Genomic DNA, 23,762 nt, shown 5'->3' with positions numbered 1-23,762 from the left:
TTTCTCCATTTATATGAGTGTTATGACCTTTGAATGTTATGACCGCTTACCAATGTGGAGGGTTTGTTGTGCGGAGTTATGAGCGTTAGTTCTTTATCGTGGAGTTATGACTGGTTGTGTGGACGTTTTGACATTTCTTGAAAGTGAGATTTTGGCTATGCAGGTTATCACAGTTCGGCGATTGAGAGTTTTGTCTACTTGTATGGGTGTTTTGGCAGAAGGAGTTATAACCTAGTCCCTGAATTTTCAGCAGCCAATATAAAATAATAATTGGCTAATAATTATAACAATTATGATTATACAAGTATAATGATTGCGACGTTAACTTGTAATTTTGTTTCACTAATATGTACATCTTACGAAACAATGAAAGTTTGAAACCTTAGTACTGTTGCAAGTACGAATGTAGACATCATTTTAAACTTTGTAATTTTATTTTCAACAAGTGACAGAAACAAATATTTGATTCTTAAAATACATTTATTTTCTATTTTATTTTCCAAAGAAACATTTTGTTAAACTCTTAACCAAGATAACCAATTCCACGGAGACCTTGTGCACCATATCCCCAGGCTCCGTATCCACCGCGTCCATAAGCTCCAAGACCGTATCCACCAAGACCATATCCTACACCAAGTCCATAACCACCAAGACCGTATCCGGCACCAAGTCCGTAGCCGCCATAAGCACCGACTACGGGGATTGTGGTGAGGGAGAGCCGGTTGTTATTTTGGCTGCTTACACCACTACTGTAGAGGACAGCTAAACAGAGTTTTAAACACAATTAAAATTATATCAACGAATTTTTCATTATAAAATCTAGTGAAATTCTAAAGTTAAAAGTGATTATTAAGATAATGTTCAGCGAAAGACAAACCAAATATAAAACGTTCACGTATAAATACCTTAACTGTAAACCTGTAAATAATTAGAAAGTGGACAAACGTTTGTGGAATATTCCAAGATGTGTTATTGGTAAATTAGCACCCAAGATCTCAAGCAGATAACAAATGTATTATTAAAAAAAAATTATGAAAATTTTTCACTATAACAATTTAAGGTTTATTTATAATTTGGATATGGATACATTAATGTCAACTCAATGATAATATCGTTTGATAAATTTCTCCCGATTTTAAATTTTCCCTTAAAGTTCTATATCTCTGACACTGGCATAAGTATGTACTCTTTATTCACCAACGAGTATATGCCATGAACTGATAATACAGATTGTACTGGAAACATTAACAAACGATGAATCGCAACAAACTCATTTCTTGAAGAAAGAAATAAAGAATAAACTAGAGTAATAATGGAGTCATTTGTTTCGAAAGTTTAATTATTACATCGCAAATCAAAAGAAGCTAAAGTCTATTCAATTACATGAATTCATTACTGTTGTACTGCTATAAAGGTTTAGGGAAATACTTTCTGCTGGTCTAGAAAGTAGTGCGCGCGCTTTGCTACAGGTGATCCCGAGTTCAGAAGCCACTAGAAGAGAACGAAAGGTATTTGGGTGTCTTGGGTTTACCCTTAAACTGAATGGATACTTTTCATACACCGTTGCTGCTAGGAAAAGTTGCTAAATTTCAACATATACAGAAACAAACAAGAAAGCTGCTTTAATGTTGGGATGTAAGTCATAACTGAGCAAAAAAGAAAGGCAACTCCTGTGAAAAGTAGTTGAAAAGGAACATTAAATTTACTGAAAAATACAGTATATCGAACTAATATTTGGGTTAACTAGTAGGACCAATTTGTGTTACTAATACATTTTAAGAAACTAAATATATATACATACCATAGGAAGTTCCGAAGAACAAGGCGAGACAGAAAAAGATAGTCGAGGTCATCTGAAAAAGGAAAGCATATATTTGATTGTAAATTTACATTGAAAGTGCATTTTAAACATACAAAAAGTTGACCGCAATTAAATATTCTAAGTTCAACTCGCTGACATAGACTACTTCTAAAAAATATTAAGGATTTCTATTGAAAAGAGTTATTGGTATATTGAGCCAAGTGTGGTTTAGCAGTGATCAAAAATGACTTAACTATGTAAAATATACTTCAAAACCTCATTATATTGGTCTAACAAATATCAACATGTCTCAATTAATAAATTACCGTAATGTGAAATTTTGCAATTAATATATGTAGATTAACCGCACAAAAATGAAAATAGTAACTTGGCGGAACAATACATGTGAGGAAATATACTAATTTTATCCTTGTCTTTATAAATATCTACTCATAATGGGAATTGTAAAAAAATACATTATAAATTATTATTATTATTATTATTATTATTATTATTATTATTATTATTATTAAAATTATTAATATTATTATTAGTCGTCTATTTATTACAGGCGTTAAAGTACAACTCTTCGTTTCATTCAGTTTATGGTAGATAGTAATTTGAATTATTCGAAATTTTAAAGAAAATTTATGGTACATTTCATCAAAATAAGAATAAATTTGTTCACTACTTCCTAGAGAATCTACTTCTTTGTATGCTTTATAAATAACGCAGCTTCACGGATTTGAATAGTAACCAATAAAAACGACTTAGTTTTGTAAAGAGAATATACAATATGTTTTATTAAGATCGATTATTTTTCTTACGTAATGAATTCTAGGAAGTTATTTTTATGTATGTATAAATTTGCAGTAAGGAAAGTATTTTACCCCTAACTTTTAATGGATTGCACTTTCAAACAACAGGGTTACTTTTACAACTTCAGGGAAAACGTATTTAAAATTTCATTAATTAATAAGTTTCACAAAATTTATCTTGAAGCAACGAATATCTGCACAAAATGTTTGATCGAGTATCAGCGGTGTAGATATTTACTACGCTAGCATAAATTATGATGTAAATAAGTTTTATTCATATAGAACATAAATAGTAAGACCATACAAATGCATAATATTTAATATCCATCTCACAGAAATGTCAGCATCTTACAAAATAAATTTAAAGATTTGTAGAAAGGATTGTGAATCATTTTATCAAAGAAAACGTTATATGCAATGCACATTTACAAAGCCATAACAATTTTGTGGTATAATACACAAGGTATATTTAAAGTATGTGATAAAAAATAAATTTTAAAAGAACCATATTTAAAATAAAGTTTGTAGATTATTAACATATGTACATTACCATTTTGCTAAAATTAATTTTGGTGTTGCTCGGAATGAACTGTAAAAATTGAATATCTTGGTTTCTTTATATATCAATATTTACGGAAACCGTAAAAAGAAGTTAATTAAAATAAATAAGTGTTTTGGCAGGGAAACGATTTCTCGTGCATCAATATTTTCTTTTATAATACATCAAACACGATAATTATATTTTAATCCGGTGGATACGATTTTTTAAAGAAAATGTTTTTTTTCTCATTTGATCAAATATCTTGTCTACAAAGTTACAGTGTTATTGTTGTTTGGAAATATTTTAAATATTGGAAACTGATAGTAGATAAAATGAATCGGAAATCAATTAGCAATTTCCTTGGAGAAGAAACTCTGATTGCAACTTTCTTTCCGTTTATTTCTGAATAAAACTGACAGCATTTTCTTTTCCAATCACAGTGTGAAATAATTCCACTTGAATAACAACAGATATGAACGCTTTAACTGTAAGTATCGTAATAGTTTGTAATATAACGTACATACATACATCGTACTGCTGGATTTTTATGTATTTATCAAATCATTCGCATAATAAGTTAAGTTGTAATAAACTATGTTGTACCACGATCAATCACAGATATAAATGATAACTATTGAACTATTTGAATTGTAATTAGGCATGATCACGTGTTATGAGGAAATAACTACAACATTTTTTCTCTGTTCTAAATTGCAACATTTTCATTCGTTCAATGCCAAAATGCAATATATGTATAAATTACATTTTAATGTTAGAAATAATTTGACAGTTAATCATAAGTTGATGTTCTTCCATAATGAAAATAAACACAATATAGAGTTCCCTTATATGATTAATAGTATTTATATCCTAAACTGTGTAAAACGTTGTTGCTGGTTGACTGTTGCAGTTACAACTGGATAATACTTGAGTTTACCAATTATATTCAAACTTCGTTATTTTTCAACAATTGCAACCGCAATACGCAACATCATCCTAGGGAGTTAATCCCTAACAATAATAAAAACTAAAGAAACAAATAAAGAAAACGCGGACCAACATGGAAACGTCATGCGCTATGGTTTTCTTAACAACAGAAATAAGACCCGGGTTCGATTCTCGGTGGAAGCTCATGTGGTACGGATTCCAAGTTAATCAGTAGGTCCACGTCTGAAATAGCTTCACTGTTCAACGGGATATTAAAGTCAAATTCAATTCAACTCATTAAGAACAGGAATACACATTTAGAAAAATAATTTGATTTAAAGAGTTAACATGAGTAGAGATTTGCGGGCAATACTCATATTTCATAAGAATAATTTTCGACTTCGTAATCTTTAAACTTACTGTAATTTGAGCTATATCTTTTTGATTTTCATTTTAAACTAGTTCTCTTGCTTCCAACACTTTAGCTTGTATACTGTTGGTTCCCTACACCATCCGTTACCCTTAGCCAGCGGAGGCACGTAGCGACACGTATTTAAGAATATAACTATTATGAATAAGCGTAACACAGATATTGAGATATTCTGCTTTTTATTATGAATAGAATTGTCAAGTCTAAGAGACCCTTGTCCAGGCATTAGAAACGCTTTTTGCCGACTCAGTAAATTTATCTCATGGGCATTCATTGAGGACAAAAATGTCATCCATCGTAATAATGGAATATATCTAGCACTTTTTTCTTCGTCCAATATACACTTAGCTCTAACAAAATATGCACGATCAGTTACACATTCTAATTATGATTGTAAATAATTGGAGAACAAATTGGCAAACAACATATTACACATTTTCAACACTTTCTAACCTGTCTCTAATACTTGTTAGAGTAGCTATTTGCTTATACATATTAAGCGCTTTAAAATGCCAGTAAATTGTAAATAAACATAAATTTGAAAAACGAAGATACATTTCTGTACCAGCTAAATATTTATTCCCTTAATATTTGATTAATTAGTTGAAAATTAACTTCATTTTGAATACTGTTTTTATATGATGATCTTTTGTTATTTTATAGATTATCTTTGCTCTCGTTGCTCTTGTATCCTCTGCCTATGCAGTTGGTATTCTTGGTGGAATTGGCGGAGGACTTGATTACTATGTAAGTACAATGAAAAATCATATATAAATATTTATTAACGTTTTAGTACATATCTAACATTTAAAATTCAGGTACATCCATGATTTCTGATTTGGGAAGTTCGTACAGCAATCCAAAAATGATTTCTCATGGCAGAAAGAGAGGCACAGTAATTAATGTGCGATGTTCATTTGTTGCTCTTATATAATTAACTAGCAGCGTTCACCCCGCTTCGCTGGGGTCACCCCGGAACGCAATAAACTTTGTTACTTAGATAATTTTTACTTTTTCGCTTTCAAGTGATATGATAAAAACCATAGAAGATTGGAGTAAATGTTAACATTATATCGCCTGTCATTTATGTTAACCCGCCGAGTGACACGGTCATGTGGGTTGCATATAAATACGGTTAGATTTAGCTATGATGAGCTAACAAAGGATTTGTACGTTATGGACACTTGAATGGTCAATTATCTCAAGACACTGGTAATTGAAAATTAAAGTGATATGATAAAAACCATCTAGGGTCCAAATCTTAATAACCCCCCAAAAATGAAAGAAATTGGTTCAGCCGTATTAGCGTGATGAGCTAACAAAGGATTTGTACGTTCTCTTTTATATATAAGATTATTTGTAAAATATTACAAAACTGAATATTAGAATGATTATCAATACAATTTGGATTTAGGAAATTAAAATCAATAAGACAGCTATTTCCTAGCAATGTAACAATACAATAAATTTAAAATATTATGCATTGATAATACAACGGTAAGAAGCATTAGAGAACATTAACTTTAATACTAAACTAGTAGGAAGTAATGCAAGTAACTAAATTTCTTAGACTACTTTTAAGATTTTTCTTTTGTTACTAAATAAAGTAATGAGAATCGTATTATATGCATGACTCATCTAAATATCAAGTAGTGAATATAAGGGATCTGACATTTTGTGTACGGATGGCTGCTCTTCCTGTAGCAAATGCATTAAACGATACGAATAGACGTAAACTTATCGCTTCAGTTCAGTTCCGCTCTCATTTAAGAGTATTAAAATCGGGAATTACAATGGAGAATTGTACGTATTAAAAATGATATTATCGATAGCAGTATTTAACAACAATAAATGACTTACACAATTTTATAAATATCTTTTAGTTATAAAGTTGTATAACTTTTCGTAGTCAAGAATGCAGATACATTAAACAAATAAAAAAATAATGTTCTATCTCAGATTTCAAAACCATTCTTCTGGGGACACAGTGGCTCAGTGGTAATTTGCTCACTTCTTGACTGGGTGTCCCTGGTTCGATCCCACATCAAGTAACTATGTGGTGGACTGCGGCATGTTCATGTTTTCTCTGGACTCTCTCCTATATTTTCCTCATACATTCTCATTCTACCAATTCTTTCATTATTCTTCACTTCTATTAGTCAGCCAAAGGGCATACATATGGAACGTAAGAGTCCAAATCATCATATAATTTCAGAATAATCCTTTAGGAACTAGAATTACACTATGGATCCAACTTTATGTTCAAACAATTATGTTTCGTTCCACAATAGAATTTTGCAAATTTCATTCAAACTAAAGGAATCAAATATAGAACATTTTCGACTAGCTAAATAGATAGAATATAAAAACTGACATTAATAATCTCTTATCTGCTTTAAGACACGTAGAAAGTACTTTTCGCTAATTCATAACATTTTTTTTTTTTACGAAAATACAACATGAAATCGAGATTAAGTAAATCGTAACGTAATTCGTTTCTAGTCCAATTCAAATCAAAAGTCAGTAAACCATTTCCTGGGAAACTAAACGTCCTTCATAAAATAAGCCTCGTTATCTTGTACTATAATATTTCCCATATTTTGTATAATTTATTTTTGAACATTAATCACAGAATAATAGGCTGTCTCATTTTATATACTTATGTAGGATTTTCAAAGAAATATACACAAATCAACTAATAATAAGCATAATGTCAATTTAAGCAATATTTTGAATAATATAATATAAATATTTTTTTTAGGCTTACCCACGGTACCAGTTTGGCTATGCAGTGAGTGACCACCTCACAGGAGACAACAAACAGCAGACTGAAGTGAGAGATGGCGATGTTGTCAAGGGACAATACAGCCTCGTTGAACCCGATGGCAGTGTAAGACAAGTTACTTATGGTGCTGATGGCATCAATGGATTTAATGCCATTGTGAGGAGAGTTGGTGGCAATCTTCACGCTGGAGTCGGAGGTTATGGATACCTTGGCTAATTCCCTTGAGCGTAATGACATATTTGTTCTAAGGAAATAAAAAATATGTTATTTTGAATTATAATGTTAATTATTGATTTACAGAATGCATTCGATCATCCAAATGCTCAATATAGATACATTAATGAATTAATTTGAGTGGAGGTATATTGTAGTGAGGTCTTCCAAGGTAAGAAGAAAGTTTCCATGCTTTAAGGCAGAAATGTCTGTTATGTTTCCTAAGAAAATGTGTAATCGCATTTGTCTACAGATTTCTCATAGCTAGGAAATATATATAGGTTCATTTGGGGCAATACCAGCATCTTAAGCACGTTAGCATTGCTACAAAAGTGTAATGAAGTATTAAGGAAACGAATTGTAGCCCATGATTAGGTATACTATTGCAACTAGTTGATAGATAAAATACATGTTACACAAAAACAATGTGTGGCTGTGGAGCCACAATTCAAATGAACGATGAAGAAATTTCAGACTTCCCCAACTCCAGGTGGAAGACAGACATGTTGTTGGGGCAACATCGGTACCAACATAAAACCTTACGTAGTATGATAGTGTCAAAAATAATTCCACAACACACATTACTATTCGTAATATAGTTCATGTCCTTTAAACAAACAAGGTAATCTAAAAGTTTGGGAATGCCTTTACTTACAGCCACAGAAAATATTTTAAAATGTCACTGAGTTACAAATAAGGGATTAAAAATCACAAAAATATGTTTAGTTACAAGTAATATGTGATACAAGAATTCCATTTAAAAAGTAATATGCTAAATGGGATCTAGTTCATAGAGCACAAAACTTCTGTACATAAGAAAAATATATTTGTTAATTTATGTTAACCGTAAGTTATCAAAAGTACGATTAGATTAAAATATTAGTGTTAGCTCCATATACAGGATTTCTCCGAGATTTAAGATTGTTGATACACAAAGAAAGGATCGTCTGATGAAGAACACAGTCTACTTGAAACCACTGAAAATATTTTGTACATTGCACCCATCGCCGCAATTGCTTTTGCAATAATTCCTACCTGGGGCAGAAACACTTTTTGAGTTTTCTCAGTTTTGTGACTGTGTTTTGCAACATTTTTAGGTATCTGCATATTCTTCTGCGTGTCATTATTTTTCGATTATTCTATTTTACTATTTTTCTGTGCAGATGTTAACGATTTGGTATTATTGTCCTTCGCTATACATTAACTCATCTTATTTTCTTCGGTAAACCTTCACGTGTCTAATAATATTAACTTTTCTTGTAGTGCGTGTACATCCTCTTCAGCAAATGTTACATGTTCACCAAAATGTTTCTTGCAGTTAATTTTTAATAAGCTATTACGTAATGTTTTCGAGGAACTTAAAAAGTTCTTGCAGCAGTAGAAAGTAGCGTTCATTCTTACGACCTGTATGGCTACTGACATTTTGTTCAAATTACATGAGCACCTCATGCTTTTCCGTGTGTAGTTTCGAACCGTGATACAATGGAAAAATGATGCAGACATTTTCTAATCTATATGTTAATACTAATGTAGTATTTTTGATACATACGTTATTAAAAATCACAACGAAAGCGGAAAAAAAGCATGTGTCGAACGTGCCCCAAATGTGAGTGTCGAAAGTATCCCGGATGTATATAATACTCTCGACTATATTTTATGTAAGTTAGAAACACTCCACACTAATGAATCAACTACCTGTGCTTGCGTAACTTTGATCTGTATGCTCTCCGTCATGAGTGCTTAACAAAATATGTTTAAATTTAACAATGATCCTTCCTTTCTCACATATATATATTCCATATACCCCACAGCTTCACTTAGTACTAATTACGCCATCGCCTTCACTTTCAGGTAGAATTGAGAGTGTTGTAAGCCTAGAATTGTCTGTGTTCCCAAACTATCGGTGTTTCCCTGATGACAATATTATTTATTCCTTCAACATTACAAAGCCCTTAAATCCCAAGGAGAACATTCCTTGAACTTAAGAGGTAGTTTTCGTTTTAAAACATCCAAGAAAATGTTATTAGTCAATCGTTGCTCTCAGTTATTTGTTAGTTAATTTGAAAAAGCTTGTAACGTGCTACTATGAGCTCCGTCCTGGCCACTGGTTATATTAACCAGGACAAGAGAAATAAATAGAACTTGAATTGTCAATTTTTTTTACAAAAAAGGAAAAATAGATTTTATAATATAGGTAAATCCGCTATAACTTTAAATTATCTGAAGTAATTTTCGCTATGTATTCTGAAATTTAGCATCTAATTATTATATTTATCAGTATAAATGGCTAGGTAGCCAAAAAGAAGAAGATACTTGTATTTCGTTCGAAAAATTTATAAGAATTAAGCCAGGATATATTACAGTGTTCCATACATAATCCAACAACAAAATATAGCAAATAACAGCTCACAATGATCAAGGTTTATAGAATGAATTTAACTTTTTTTTAGAAAAGAATGATTGAATAGTACCTTTGCCAAATTAGCTGTAAATATTTTTTTTCAAACAAATCTCAGCTATATTAACTCTTTACAAAACTTCCTGACCCAAAAGATTTTCCTATAATCATATATATCTTACTTCTCCTACTTAGAAATTTTCAAGCAAATATAATATATTCAAAAATTTAACATTCGCCAAATGTATTAAGCAAATCTAACCTTCAACGACCTCTGGAAGAAATTAATTGGAGCGCTGCACCACAATTGAATTACCCTCTATTATGTATCCTCGCAATCTCGAGTAATATACTGTAATAACTTTAACAACTTAACATTGCTTACTACACAGATTTTTTTCTCTTTCTAACAATACAATACAGAGATAGCGGTTATATTTTCACGAAACTAGCAGATTACGACTTTGCCCAGTTATACACATCGCTTAGAAATCGCTTCCCGTTACTTCAGCAGCACATTCGAAGGCAGACAATTGGAAAGTCCCACTAGAGGCGCTCAAGTACCCAATGATTCCTATAGTGTAACATAACCTCTAGGATAACAAAGTCAGAGATGTTTTTATTTTAATAGTGTGATAAATCATCACACGTTAAACATATCGCCCACCCTGCTATAAAAAGTTGAGACATTTTTTATTTCCAGATTTAACTATAATATACATGTATAATCTCCATATAAATTTAAATTATGAATAGATAGATTTCGTTTGTTCAAGTAAGTCAATATTATTAATGAATACCACCATCTATTTAATCAACTACCTATTCTGACTAACCATCACCCACAGTTCATTCAATACATACAAAACTAAAGATAACATAACTAAACAAAAAAATCCCCAAAATTACAAACACACTACCAAACATTCTAATAATCCCATCCACTCCAGTTAGTTAAAATAATAATTGTCTCAATTGTTCCATATCTATTCACAAAATTGCAAAATTTATTACTAGTATATTTTCATCTATTAGAATATATTATTATCCTCATGAGATAACGATATTCCTTCATTTTAGAAAACAATTCTATTATAAGTATTAAAAGAGCAAATTTTTCCTTAGTACTCATAGTATATAACACCATCTTGTTTCCAATCTAATTTGAGCTTCTATTCCATCTGGCTTCACAAAGGCTCCATAAAATATTCCTCGAAGTTATTTTGACAAATGCAATTTTAACAAACTTTTTCAGGACAAAGATACAGGACATCCAGATCTGGAATACTAACAAAAACGTATATTAGTCACACATTAAAATTATTAAAAACAACAAATTATTAAAGTATATTTTGTCAAGCTACTCTTTCTATACACCTTAATGTATTTTGTAAAAAATATAGCTGATTAGGTGGGCTCTTCATATCAACAAAATCTTAATAGAGAATTCCATATATATATATACTACATTAATACTTGACTTTTTTATTATTAAAACTAGACTAAAAGGAAAAAAAATAACGATATTTGTTGAGTAGTTCATAGATAACTTTTGGAACTTTCTGATAACTTAGAAGATTAATATCGAAATAGAATGATTGGATTGCTAAGTACACTTTCGCAATATTTCAATGTTCAATGTTGCAATGTTACAAAGATTATAGAACCAAAGAAAAATGTTTTATTATTATTTATAAAAAGCGACAAGTAGACCTATTTACTAAATTCCAAGTGAACATTTATTTTATACACGATAAGTTAGTTCATTTTCTTTTCACCAAAATGTAGGGGAAAGCCTCAAGAAAGATGCAAATCATATTCTGTCAAAGTCAAATACAATTTTCGGTTACTAAGGTTATTGTGGCTGTTATTTCCTAAATCGCTGGCGATGCCGACGGGATTAAATTCACTCCATCATTGGCGAGTGATTTTAAAGTCAAATAGTAAGGATAATCAAAAAGTCTCAGAAAAGTGTATGCCAAGTACCTTTAAAGAAAAAAAAATCATCACATTATTGTAGACCATATGCATCAATTGACCAGATTATTCCATCCATATATTCTTCAGACATTTATAATCCATACAACGAAGATCATTGAGGGTTATCAAGGGAAACATGTACAATATTACTTAAACATCAAACATAAGAAAATAGTTATCAAATACTTCTGTTGAGCATGGGATAGTATTCACCTTTTCATTTCTTACATGCTATAACCACAAATAGTGAACATAGTTCGAAAGCACCCAAGAGAATCTGAGTCGTGAAATGAAATAAAATTGGTGCTATCCCTTTTCTTCCCTTGAAATGGAACAATTTTTATCCAAATGGAACAATTTTTACATAGTATACATAGTAAAGATTGCATTTTATTCCATTTTATTCCATCCATTGTTATTGATTGAGACTTCGAATAGCAAATTATTTTTGCACATTGAGAAAAGATTAATTTGAGATGAATTTTCACTAATTTGAAAATGTTCACTAATTTGAGATGAATTTTTGAGAAATAATGCGTAACAGATACAGATACACAACTGTCAGTTAAGTCGAATGGTAAAAGTTTTTTCTAAACTCTGTTCAATTATGCTTTACCTAAATATGGATTCAAAAGAGTACAATATACGAGAGTAATATGTAATACAAATAAACATTACCACTTATGATCTAGGAAATAACAATTCAGTTAAATCATACGATATATTTAATGTGAAAATTATTACGGAGACTTAAGAAAGCACATTATATCCATTGAAAATATAACAAAACAGCAAGTTTTGTTTATGTACAAAACAAATAATTAACTTAATCAATTACGAAATTACATAAACAAAACTATTTTCACAATTAAGTAATTATTATATGACTACTAGTTAACAGAAGTTCACGACCTAAGAAATATAGTTATATGACCTATAAAATACCCCCAAAACATGGGAAAGTGACCTAAACATTATGAAAAATGATCTAAAATTTCAAATGAATAAATTTGTAACATGACTTTATAATACTAGAACATACATAACAAACTATGGGCATCGGGTTCGCGATACCGGAGGAAATAACAAAGAGTTTTTAATAAAAATATTTAAGTTTCGTTTTAAATAGAAACCAAATAAAATAACATATAAATAAACAATAAATGGTTAAGACAAGAACAACAAATTAATCAGTGTAAAATGTACTTATTTTGTGCATCTCATCCAACTACATGTATCACGATATATTGTTTTGTCTTGTTGCAAAGATATAGAAATAATTTCTAAAGGTAAATTGTTATTATTGTTTTGAGTTAACAATTTTTATATGAAGTAAGGAAAAGTGAAAATCAAGGATACATTCGGAGATAGGAAACTTTCTAGACACTATTTCTATTTCCCGAAAATACAGACCATTGCAATAGTGACAACTTAAATGTCAGCAGTTATTTATAACACATTACACACATACATACAAATTAATTTGGAAATATTTTACGGAAATAAATAATCGATATAGTTACATTTGCTTTACTTTGTCTTGACAGTATAGAAACAATGTTTCTAGTTTAGATCCATCTTTGTTTTGTTTTTTAGTGTCATCTTATGAGGGAATGTGTTTACCTCGGTGCAAAATCCCGAACATATTACCGAAATCAGAAGAATGAGAAACATTAATAAAAACAATACCGAAACATAACAACAATAATAATTTGAATCACCGACACAAATGAAACATGACAAAAAATGACATAAAATCGAAAAAAATAAGCTAAATGCTGGAAATTGGCAAAATATGACAAAAATTAACCTAATAATTACATTTTTTGTTTCAGAGTGAAAAGTAATATTATGTGTATTTCATGGGCATTGTGTTCGCGATACAAAAGAAAAAGAAAATTGATAAATTTCTATCCATTAATAATTACATATACAGTACATGACTATTTACTCAATGTTTAAATTTCTTTGAATATAACTTCTGTTGCTTTAACTGCATTGTAGAAGACAACTATGTTGATCTCTGTATATACCATAGTCTAAGGAAATTACAAAATATATAGAAAATTTTTTCTCTGCTGCAACATTTCGTCGTACAGTGTAGCAAATAGGATTATGATATTTAGAAGTAATAGGTTTCCTTTAATTAATTATTTAAATTACTTTCTTCTACATAATTTTAAATGATATATGATTAGAAACCTTGCATATAAGATTGTAATTGTTTTATTGTGGACTGAAAATACTTTAAATATTTGAAACGTTTGACATTAAATGAAATAAATCTGAAATTAATTAGTAGCTTCCTTGTAAAATCACGCTTGTAAGAGCTTTCTTTCCGTTCATTACTTAATAAAACTGCCAGAGTTATTATTATTCAGTACAGTTTGTGACAATCTCGCCTGAAAAAACAAAAATGAACTAACTTACCGTAAGTACCTTGAAATTGTTTAATGTTACAATTGTATAATATGGTTATTCGTAAATGATCAAATATTGAAGTGATGATCATAACTATACAAATATTTCTGAATTCACATATTAATAAACTAGTATTTTATAGTATAAAATATTTGTAATGGCTTGATCAACCATTCGTTAATTAAAACCTAAGAATATGTGCAGTAATTCAGCTTTCCCGATTTTTGTGTGAAATTGATTAAAATTATGCCGTTCGTTCTAAATATAACAACTTAAGTCATTAAAGTTGAAATTAGTTTTTTTTTGCATAAGCTCATTTTTACTTTAATCTTTTAATATAATTTTAACTTTAAACTTAAATGACTAGTCTTTGAACGCTAAAAACTTGAGCCCCTTTCCACGACTCAAGGTTTACTTAAAGAGAGTGATGGTAAATAATCTATAAGGTACTGTATTTTACCATACAATTTGGACTCTCGGTCATCCCTTAGGATTTCGTTTCCAAATCAAACTGTAATGACATAATCCCAACTTAAAGTAGACATTAACCACATCGCAAAGTTATTTCTAAGAGGTCAATCGTTTTTCTATTGTGAGACTCAAAACAACAGGCAGCATTGCTTTAAATATGATGAAATAAATATAGAAAATGCCCCTATCTCTTCATATTTTGGAAAATACCTGACCACTTATTCATAATGATTTTATATACCGAATTTAATCTTTGTAACTTAAGAGGTTCTTACGAAAATGTTCTTTTCCTCCTTCATATCAAATCCCTTCACTAATCTTCTTGGGACACCCTACTTTAAAAACCTAGATAACATGACATCAATCTAGCTTCATACTCCAAAAATATATTTTACATTGTTCATAAGTTCTTCGTGATGCGATTACAAGTATCAGTCAACGTAGAAGTCAATGTACGAAGAAAAATGGTAAATTACTCTTTATCTCCTTATGCAGCAAGTTTTAAAACGCTGGTCACGTAACCGCCTACTTTTAATAAGGAAAGTATCTTCCCAGCTAGACGACCCTGTGAGACAGTCAAGTTTTGTTTAATATATGACAACGCCTACTTCATGTAGGACACAACCCAGTTTGAGGCAAATGATGATGATATTGCAACAATAACTTCAAATTGTTAAGTCATATTCCAGTGATTCAGTAGCAAAAATAATCGTTCTTCAAGTAGGGAGAATTCATTCATGGAAAACATATGTGATTCCGTCCCCCTTACGATCTCATTTCAATGCGAATGGAAGGATCAAAATGTAGAAAATTATGAACCCTCTAAAGATATGTCGAAGTGATATACATATTCCTAGCTTGAAATAGGCACTATTCATCTGTCTTGATGTGATACATTAAGACAAAACACTCCACGTCTATTATTGATCAATGAAATGTATTGAAAAAGTCATTGTAGAAAATACCTCTCTCTCTCCCGTAAAATGGAAGTTTTCAAGAATGCTGGGATAAGTTTCTGCTTATTTAAAATGAGTTATTTGTATACCAAATCGTATTTTGTCGTGTTCATCGTCCGACCAAACTTAAGGGAGTAGCGAAATACTATATACTGTGTAAGGAAAAAGCTGCCTTCTCTTCTTAGAATATATAATCTAAACAATAAACGTGATAAGAAAAACTAGTTCGCGTGATACTAACTCTGTTTAAAAATTCATATCGATTTGTTCATCGGTTCTTGAGTGATGCAAACAAAAACAATAAGCAATGAAAATTTCAATGTAGAAAAAACTTTCCTTAAAAGAAAAATTTTCATGCTATGGGATAGGTTTTGGAAAGCAATGATCAACAGTGTGAAAGCTTCAACAAGCCAAGAGAAAAGTTCCATAGTACAATGATATAGTTGATGATTTGATTTTGAGTTTAGCATCCCATTTATCAGCGAGGCTATATGAGATTTGAACCTACAGATTAAGGTGAATTCCGAACCATTTGTTTCTAAGCTGGGAACCGAATTCGCGTCTCCCACAGCAAAACATGCAACAAAATGGTTCTTACAATAAAATTTTTGTTTACACCCGAGAAAACATATAGGGGTTTTTATTTTCCACCATGGCTTAAAATTAGTTGGAAACAACTTGAATAGTACCTTAACATATTTCAACACTCTTGTTCTTACAGTTTCTAATTTTAAATTGTAATTTTATTTGTTAGAAAAACTGTTTAAAGGAACGTGTTGAAGCGAACAAAATGGGCGTAATGTTGAGCAAGTATTCAATGTTAATACGTAGTGATAATTGTGAAAATTATTAATTGCAAAACAAAACTAAATTCTGAAGTGATTAAATATTTTTTGTATATCTAATTTGGATATTTTGTCCAAATTCTATTTTCAATCAAAATACTATTTTTCTTCTTTTTAAGATTATCTTTGCTCTTATTGCTCTTGCATATTCTGCTTATGCAGTTGGTGTCCTTGGCGGAATTGGTGGAGGATTTGATTATTACGTAAGTACAATGACAATTTACGTTATGAATATTTGCTGGAAGTTAAGTGGACTACTGACTTTTTAAATTGACGTGCATTCGTTACTTGTAACTTTTAACTTCGTTTACAACAAATTTATAGTCCAATTGAAGACAATCATCGAGACAGTTCGTTTGAAGTAACATTGCTTCTTCATGATGCATGTATGCATGTCGTTTATTTTCAAACATATTCCGATATTTGATTTTACATATTTTTCTGAATAGTAGTTATAAAGTTATATTTAGTTAATAAAGTAGTCAGTGCCTGCCTGTCTTCTCCGAACCGTCGTTACAGTTTTTTGAATTGGGCGTCCCATTCACCATAAAATCTGTTATACGATATGAACCTACAACAGAACACTGGGATCCGAACCACATGAGCCCTTAATTATAATCGAATCTGGTCTTCCGTGGTAAATGCGCGTATGGTAATTGAGTTATTTTCTGGATAATAATTGAGTCTAATTGAGCCGTAACTGAGTTATCTTCCCAATGCTGATTAACTTTTCGTTATATAATTTATTTAAAATTTCTTGATGAGTAATATCAACAACGACGATACAATTTCCATTAAACTCATATCGTATTTGAAGATTGAAAAACAAGTAACGTAAAAGACATTTTTGAATTTACTGTCAAGCAAAATATTCGTATCTACGTAATTTGAGCTAAATAATATATAGGGAACCAACAAGGCGTGTCAGTCGTCTAAAATGTATTGAATCTTTGGCGTACGAGATGGCATTATGTGTCTCCAATCATAGAGTATATGAGGTGTAGCTGGAGAGGCCTAACGTATTTTGACATCTCAATGGTCAGAAAGGTTCGTACTCGAAGTCAGAAGAGTCTTCACAGTGTGTATCAATGCGTACACTGATGCCCAGGAAGATTATGCTTTGCGTGATCTGTGGGATCGGAAGGGAATCGTGCATAACGTTTACCACGGTTTGTACTTTGACAAATAGCGTAAATGTATGTAGCAATTAAAAGAAACGACTGGAACTGACCAACACAAAGGGCGGGGTCCAGACCATTGACAAAATCAGACCTCGGAATTTTTAACTACTTGTTAGAAGTTGAGGCATCGGAGGTTTAATGCGTGTACACTACAACCCTTGACTAGAAATTTAGAATGCCAATTGCTGCTGTCTCAGCAAAATGATGACAAGCTAGATTCAAATGAAGTCTGTAAAAACACTTTTCTCATTACCAGAAACAACAAAAGTTCTATAGGAATGGAATGTTATTCTAATGTGCATAATAATATTTTCATATCACAATATTTCCAAAGGCTTAATAATTATTATATATCCTGGGGTGTATGGAAGCGAGTATTAATGAATGTTTTCCCGAATCTGGCAGCATTAGATCAGTAAACTAAGTATATTGGAGCAATTTAATTCAATCTTTTCTTATTTGAAAGTATTGGTTATTTCAAGTGTTGAGGAAAGTATTATGAGTTAACATTTTAAACGACTGCTTTCAAGAAATGACCATTGATTGTGTAGTTACTGAGATTAGTATTAATATAATTTCATTACGACACTACGAAGTTTCACCGTCGAGAAGCACGCTCCATTTGATATTTTGTAGTCTATGTGCTACATCGAATATAAAAGTTTATTTCTTCAATAAGCACTATGTTTTAAACGAAAATAACCATTTGTAACGGTTAGAGATTTAAATCTCTATTCCGTAGTTTTAAAAAAAAGGAAAGGTCTCTCGAGAGTCCGGATAGTTTGGTTTAGTTTCCTACCCTGTAGTGCTTTCAGCTACTGTCGAGAGGAAGCTTAGTATCGTTCTCCGTATGCTTGGTTGTCAGCGCCAACGGTTATTTTTGGAACTACTTGTTCTACATTTGAATAGCTCCGGGTTGGGCTAAATATAATAGTTCGGAATTGGGGTAGGTGAAACATCCCCTAATAAGTGAAGTAAAAATCGGCGGAGAAAATGTCTTTACAATGTTTGAGAAATCCAAGTGTAATTAATCGTGAAGTTATTACCAGAATTGTTATATAGAGCAAATCCTTATATGAAAGTTAAAATATATCTTATTATTGTAAAGTGTGTTTGAGTAAGATAAAGGATTTCGACGTAAGTTTCATTATTCTTGACCATTTTGATTGTGATTCAACATGTGATAAACGGTCATTTAAGATGGTGTATTTCGTTATTGAATTTTGGAAGATCTCCTATTATTCAATTTATACAGTAAATTGGTAAGTCTTTAAATATATATATATATATATATATATATATATATATATATATATATATATATATATATATATATATATATATATTTAAGGTTAATATTTTTGTATCTATTTTGAAGTTTGTTGTAATTCAATTTCTATCAGTTGTATCGAAAAGTCACTTGCTTAGATTTTTGTATTCAACTCTATTTGACCATATATAAATCATACAGTAAGAATTACCTTTTTTTCTTATTACATAATTAATTACTATATAAACCTTAGTTAGCGCATTTGTATTTGACATTTTGAACTTTAGATGAGTAATTATTTACTTTTTCGGTGTGATATAAATTCACGTCATTTTTCTTGAAATAATTATACTAAAAATCATTCTCCCCGATTTAGCTGAGCTAGATTCCTATTCTGAACAATTATCCTGAATTAAAGGACCTGAAGCTAATATTCTATTCTGTGCAACTGCATTTTTGTTTAGAATTTTTATTTTCTAATGTGCGTTATACAGTTAAATTCCGAACTATTATCCTTCCTTACAAACACCAAAGTTTTGGATAGACCTTGTATAAGTGCTATAAGAGTAGTTTTCTCAAATGTATTTAAGAGAATGATCGTAAGGATAAATGATATTAGCAGTCAGTGTCCTTGTTAAGATAGAGCATTCAGAAGGTCAGTTAGGAGTTGTTTCTATTTGTATATGTATATAAAAGAGACATATTTTAAATTACCTATACTTCAAGTTAGTAATTTAGTGTCTAAGCAAGTGAAAAATACAAAACGTTGCATTCTACATCTTAGTTTTGTTGTTGTTAAGTACGCATCGAATCCAAAAGCTGTGCCTTATTAATTGTAATCCTTCTGATAGCAGGAGTATATTAAAAAAAAAAACTCAATAAAATGTACAGGAGTTCTTCCAGTAATAGTCGTCCTGAAGGCTTGTGGTTAAACGGGTTTTCCAATGGTGACCATGGCCTCTTTATTAGGAGTCATAGACCACGAACAGAAAGTAACAGTTCGAGTGAATTTTCAACTCCCGATCCTTTCTTGCATACCTATAGCAATTTTTGGTTAGTTACGTCTGGTAGCTATTCTTCATCGCGTGGTGACAGACAAGCAGGAACTAACGTGATGCAAAATGTAAACAATGACGATACGACTCGAGCAGCCGTACCGTGTGTAAGTGCACATAATCCTTTCGTCATGGAACAAAATTCATTGATGAGACAAGAACCAGTTTCTGTTCCGATTGAACCAGGTTTTCATAAATTTGTAGAAAAAGAAGGAAATAAAAACACAAATCCTTTTATTTCTCATAACGCTAATTAGCCAACAGGATTGGAAAATAGTAGACTTATAAATATTGGAGTACCTTTTTCTACCAATATTGACAAGTTAACAGTAGATATAACTAGTAACAACTTCACAGATATATGTAGATCCATACCAATATGTGACGGGAGTAACGACCTATTAATTTTTGAATTTTTGTTATCGGTATATCGGATTGTCAAGCAAGGCATATATCCGATAGAGGCAATACTCATGGCATCTATTGGGAAAACTCGTGGTGGTTTTCATACTGAATTGTTAAGAGAAATAGGGTTATCACATGATTGGATATACATAGCAAATGCTATTTTCACAAATGTAGTCACACCCATAGGCCAGAGACATATTTGTGATAAATATATTTACTGTTTACAACAGACTACAGAAAGTGTGTTGGAATACGTAAACAAAGTGATAGACAGTTTTACGATTTGTTATGGTGGTATGCAGGACGATAAATTGAGAGACATATTGTTGCGGGGTTTGAACCCAGTAGTCAGACATGAGGTTTTTCGATATAATATACCCTTATCTTTACCAGTATTTGTGCAGGAATTAAAGAAATACAGCGTTCACCAGCGTAATGTTGACATGTATAATTCGTTGGTAGGTGCCAGGCGTGAAAGGTCGAACTTTACAATTCGAGGGAAGAAAACAACACCGAGGTGTTTTGAATGTTTAGGTCCGCATCTGGTAGCTCAGTGTGATCTACGACGTAGATTCGTTAGTGTTAATAGAGCTACGACTAATAGTAGTGATAGACAGAAATCTGCGAGTGGGCAAGGTTCTAGCTTCAAAACTGACAGGACTTCAGTTCGATCTCAATCCTTGAGAATAGAGCCAGAAGTTAGTACAGAGAAGAATATAAGCCAAAAACATAATGCAAATTGTGTCCTGGCATCACAATCAAGAAAACTAGTGGCGGCTTTTATAACAGGTTACATTTTAGGTACGCAGAACTGCGGTGCCATCGATAGTTGTGCTTCCGCTTCGCTAGTAAATAAAGAGAGCTTTTTAAAATGGAATAGATCTTTGAAAAGACCGGTTAAGATTTTCACAGAAAAATTTATTGGTGTTGGTGTAGGAAATACGAAAATAAAGTTAGACAGTGTGGTATGGTTACCAGTGAGATTATATCAGAAAGTATATAGACTCAAATTTTATTTAGTACCTGAACTTAAACCTATATTTTTGATAGGAATAAACGAATTGAAAATGTTGAAGGCGCGAGTAGATATTGAAAACAATCAGTTATATCTTGGAATGGAAAAAGTGAATATACCTTTACGGTATGAGTGTAAGGAAAACTCGTCTTCAGTCAATTCACATGACATTGATAGTGTTTCTCAAAGTGCGGAACAAGTAACATTCAGTGACAGTGTTAACATTTCAAATATATTTTTGAATTCCGAGTTAATGAATATTCAAGATAAATATGTGTGTTTAGGGAAGGAAGATGATGTAAGGGGCACCGTTAAGGTAGGTTCCTCTGAGTGCACCCCTACGAGGGAGATGGAGCCGAATGGACAGCAGATACATCTTGCATCCAGAGATCTTCAATCCTCAAATCCCTTTAATAAAGATATTCCTCATCCCTCTAATCTTTATCATGGTCGCGTTGATAGGTCTATGGAGCACAGGGTTGCCACATCAGATAGAGAATCACGAGTGTCTCATATAAAGAAGAAGATCTTGCGCACTCATGATGGGATCAGTGGTCCATCACATCTCCACATCAATAGTGATCTAACTTCCTCAGTGGCCCATCCAGCATCCAACCATCAACAGATGAGAGGACAGCATCCTTCATTAGATGAACCGAGAACATCTTCTAGTAGTTGGGTGTTACCTTCTCCAGATGGACATAGTGATCATCAATCAATGGGATGCACAGGTTTATGGGAGAGAAGAGATGCTACATCTGGAGTTACAGTCCAGAGTGACAGCAGTGTTGCCAGTTCTATAGTGAAAACATCAGTTGAGAATGGTACAAACAATTTTCGGACTTCTTTTATTCATCGAACTTCTTCGAAGGTTGGGGACTTAGACCATACCTTAGGTTCGGTACACAGTGTTGCCAGACTTAATCCTTTTCTTAGTGACAATGAAAATCCACGTTTACACTTGGAACTTAAACAATCCAGAGATGTGAATGAACTTAAGTTAACATCCGAACATGATGTTCTCCCATTATGTTCAAAAAGTAACAGTGTTGCCATCTTCGTGAGAGAAAACACCAGTGATAATGATTCAAGAGAGGAACATAAAACTTCTTTGTGTAATAAAAATCTGATAGACTTTAATCAACCTTCTGCTACTCGGAAGTGTAGTGTTGCCAACTTTAAATATTTGAAGAATACTTTATTAAATAATGATGGTGATTTGGAACTTCAACCTCTCATCAAACATGCATCTTGTTCGAACTCAGTATCGTGTGTTGACAATAATAATGATCCATTTGCTTTAAATCGTCATCATCCGAGATTCCAATTTAGGTCCAATGAATATAGATGTCTCGATCCTACAAATGATAGCAGGACTAGTGGGGGAAATGGTGAAGCGGTTTTCCATGATGGTGCCAGTCCAGTCCAAGGTTCCAGTCAGCTATTTGGAAGTCAGGAAATATGGATGGAGGCTAAGCCAAGCAGTGTTCCCGGTAGTCCGGCCAAGCTGAACTTAGGTACTTCTGCCAGTACAAATGATTCTGAGTGTTCATTCCGAATGTTCCAGATCCTGAAGGACGATGATCGACCACCAGCTATGACAGTGGATCCTATTCTCCTAGAACAAGATCCTAGTTTGGATGAATATATAAAAAAGTATAAAGTATCCTAGTGTATTTTGTAATAGAGTAGGAGAAGTTCCTAATTTTCAATATAATATTCAACTTAAAGATTATAAACCAATTAGACATAAGGCATATCCGATGTCCAGGGTTGCACAAAGAGAGTTAGACAAAATATTAGATTCACTATTGGAACAAAATATTATTCAACCTAGTTCAAGTGAGTATGCTTTCCCATGCTTTTTAGTGGGAAATAGGGATGGTTCTAAGAGGTTAGTTGTCAACTATACTGATCTGAATAAAGAACTAATAGTCAATACTCAATATACACCACGTATTGAAGATGTCTTAGCAGAATTATCAGAAGGTGTTGTGCTATCTAGAATAGATATAAAGAAAGCTTATCACACTATAAGATTAGCTCCAGACTCATATAAATATACTGCATTCCTCACGCATAGAGGATTATTTGAGTTTAAGTATGTTCCATTTGGCATTGCCTCTGGATCTTTTCTACTTAGTAAATTGATAACAGATATTTTGTATCCTCTGAAAGATGTAGGAGTAAGTTGGTATGCAGATGATGTAGTAATTGCCAGTTCTGATATTCCTTCACATATGAAAA

General features: G+C 31.8%; 1 protein-coding gene across 1 annotated transcript; it reads right to left on the bottom strand.

Annotated features, from left to right (window-relative positions):
- Positions 1-523: 523 nt before the first annotated feature.
- On the bottom strand, positions 524-9,610 carry LOC145684868 (uncharacterized). Its single transcript, XM_081757228.1, has 3 exons — positions 7,285-9,610; positions 1,802-1,853; positions 524-762 (listed from the first exon to the last, which is right to left on the bottom strand). The coding sequence occupies exons 1-3, from the start codon at positions 7,537-7,539 to the stop codon at positions 524-526; spliced, it is 546 nt and encodes a 181-aa protein (XP_081613354.1). The 5' UTR covers positions 7,540-9,610.
- Positions 9,611-23,762: the final 14,152 nt, after the last annotated feature.

Source organism: Thermobia domestica, chromosome 5, assembly GCF_964235325.1.
Source record: "Thermobia domestica chromosome 5, izTheDome1.hap1.1, whole genome shotgun sequence".
NCBI lineage: Eukaryota > Metazoa > Arthropoda > Insecta > Zygentoma > Lepismatidae > Thermobia > Thermobia domestica.
Note: the sequence above shows the minus strand (reverse complement) of the source record. Positions and strands in the feature narration are given on the sequence as shown.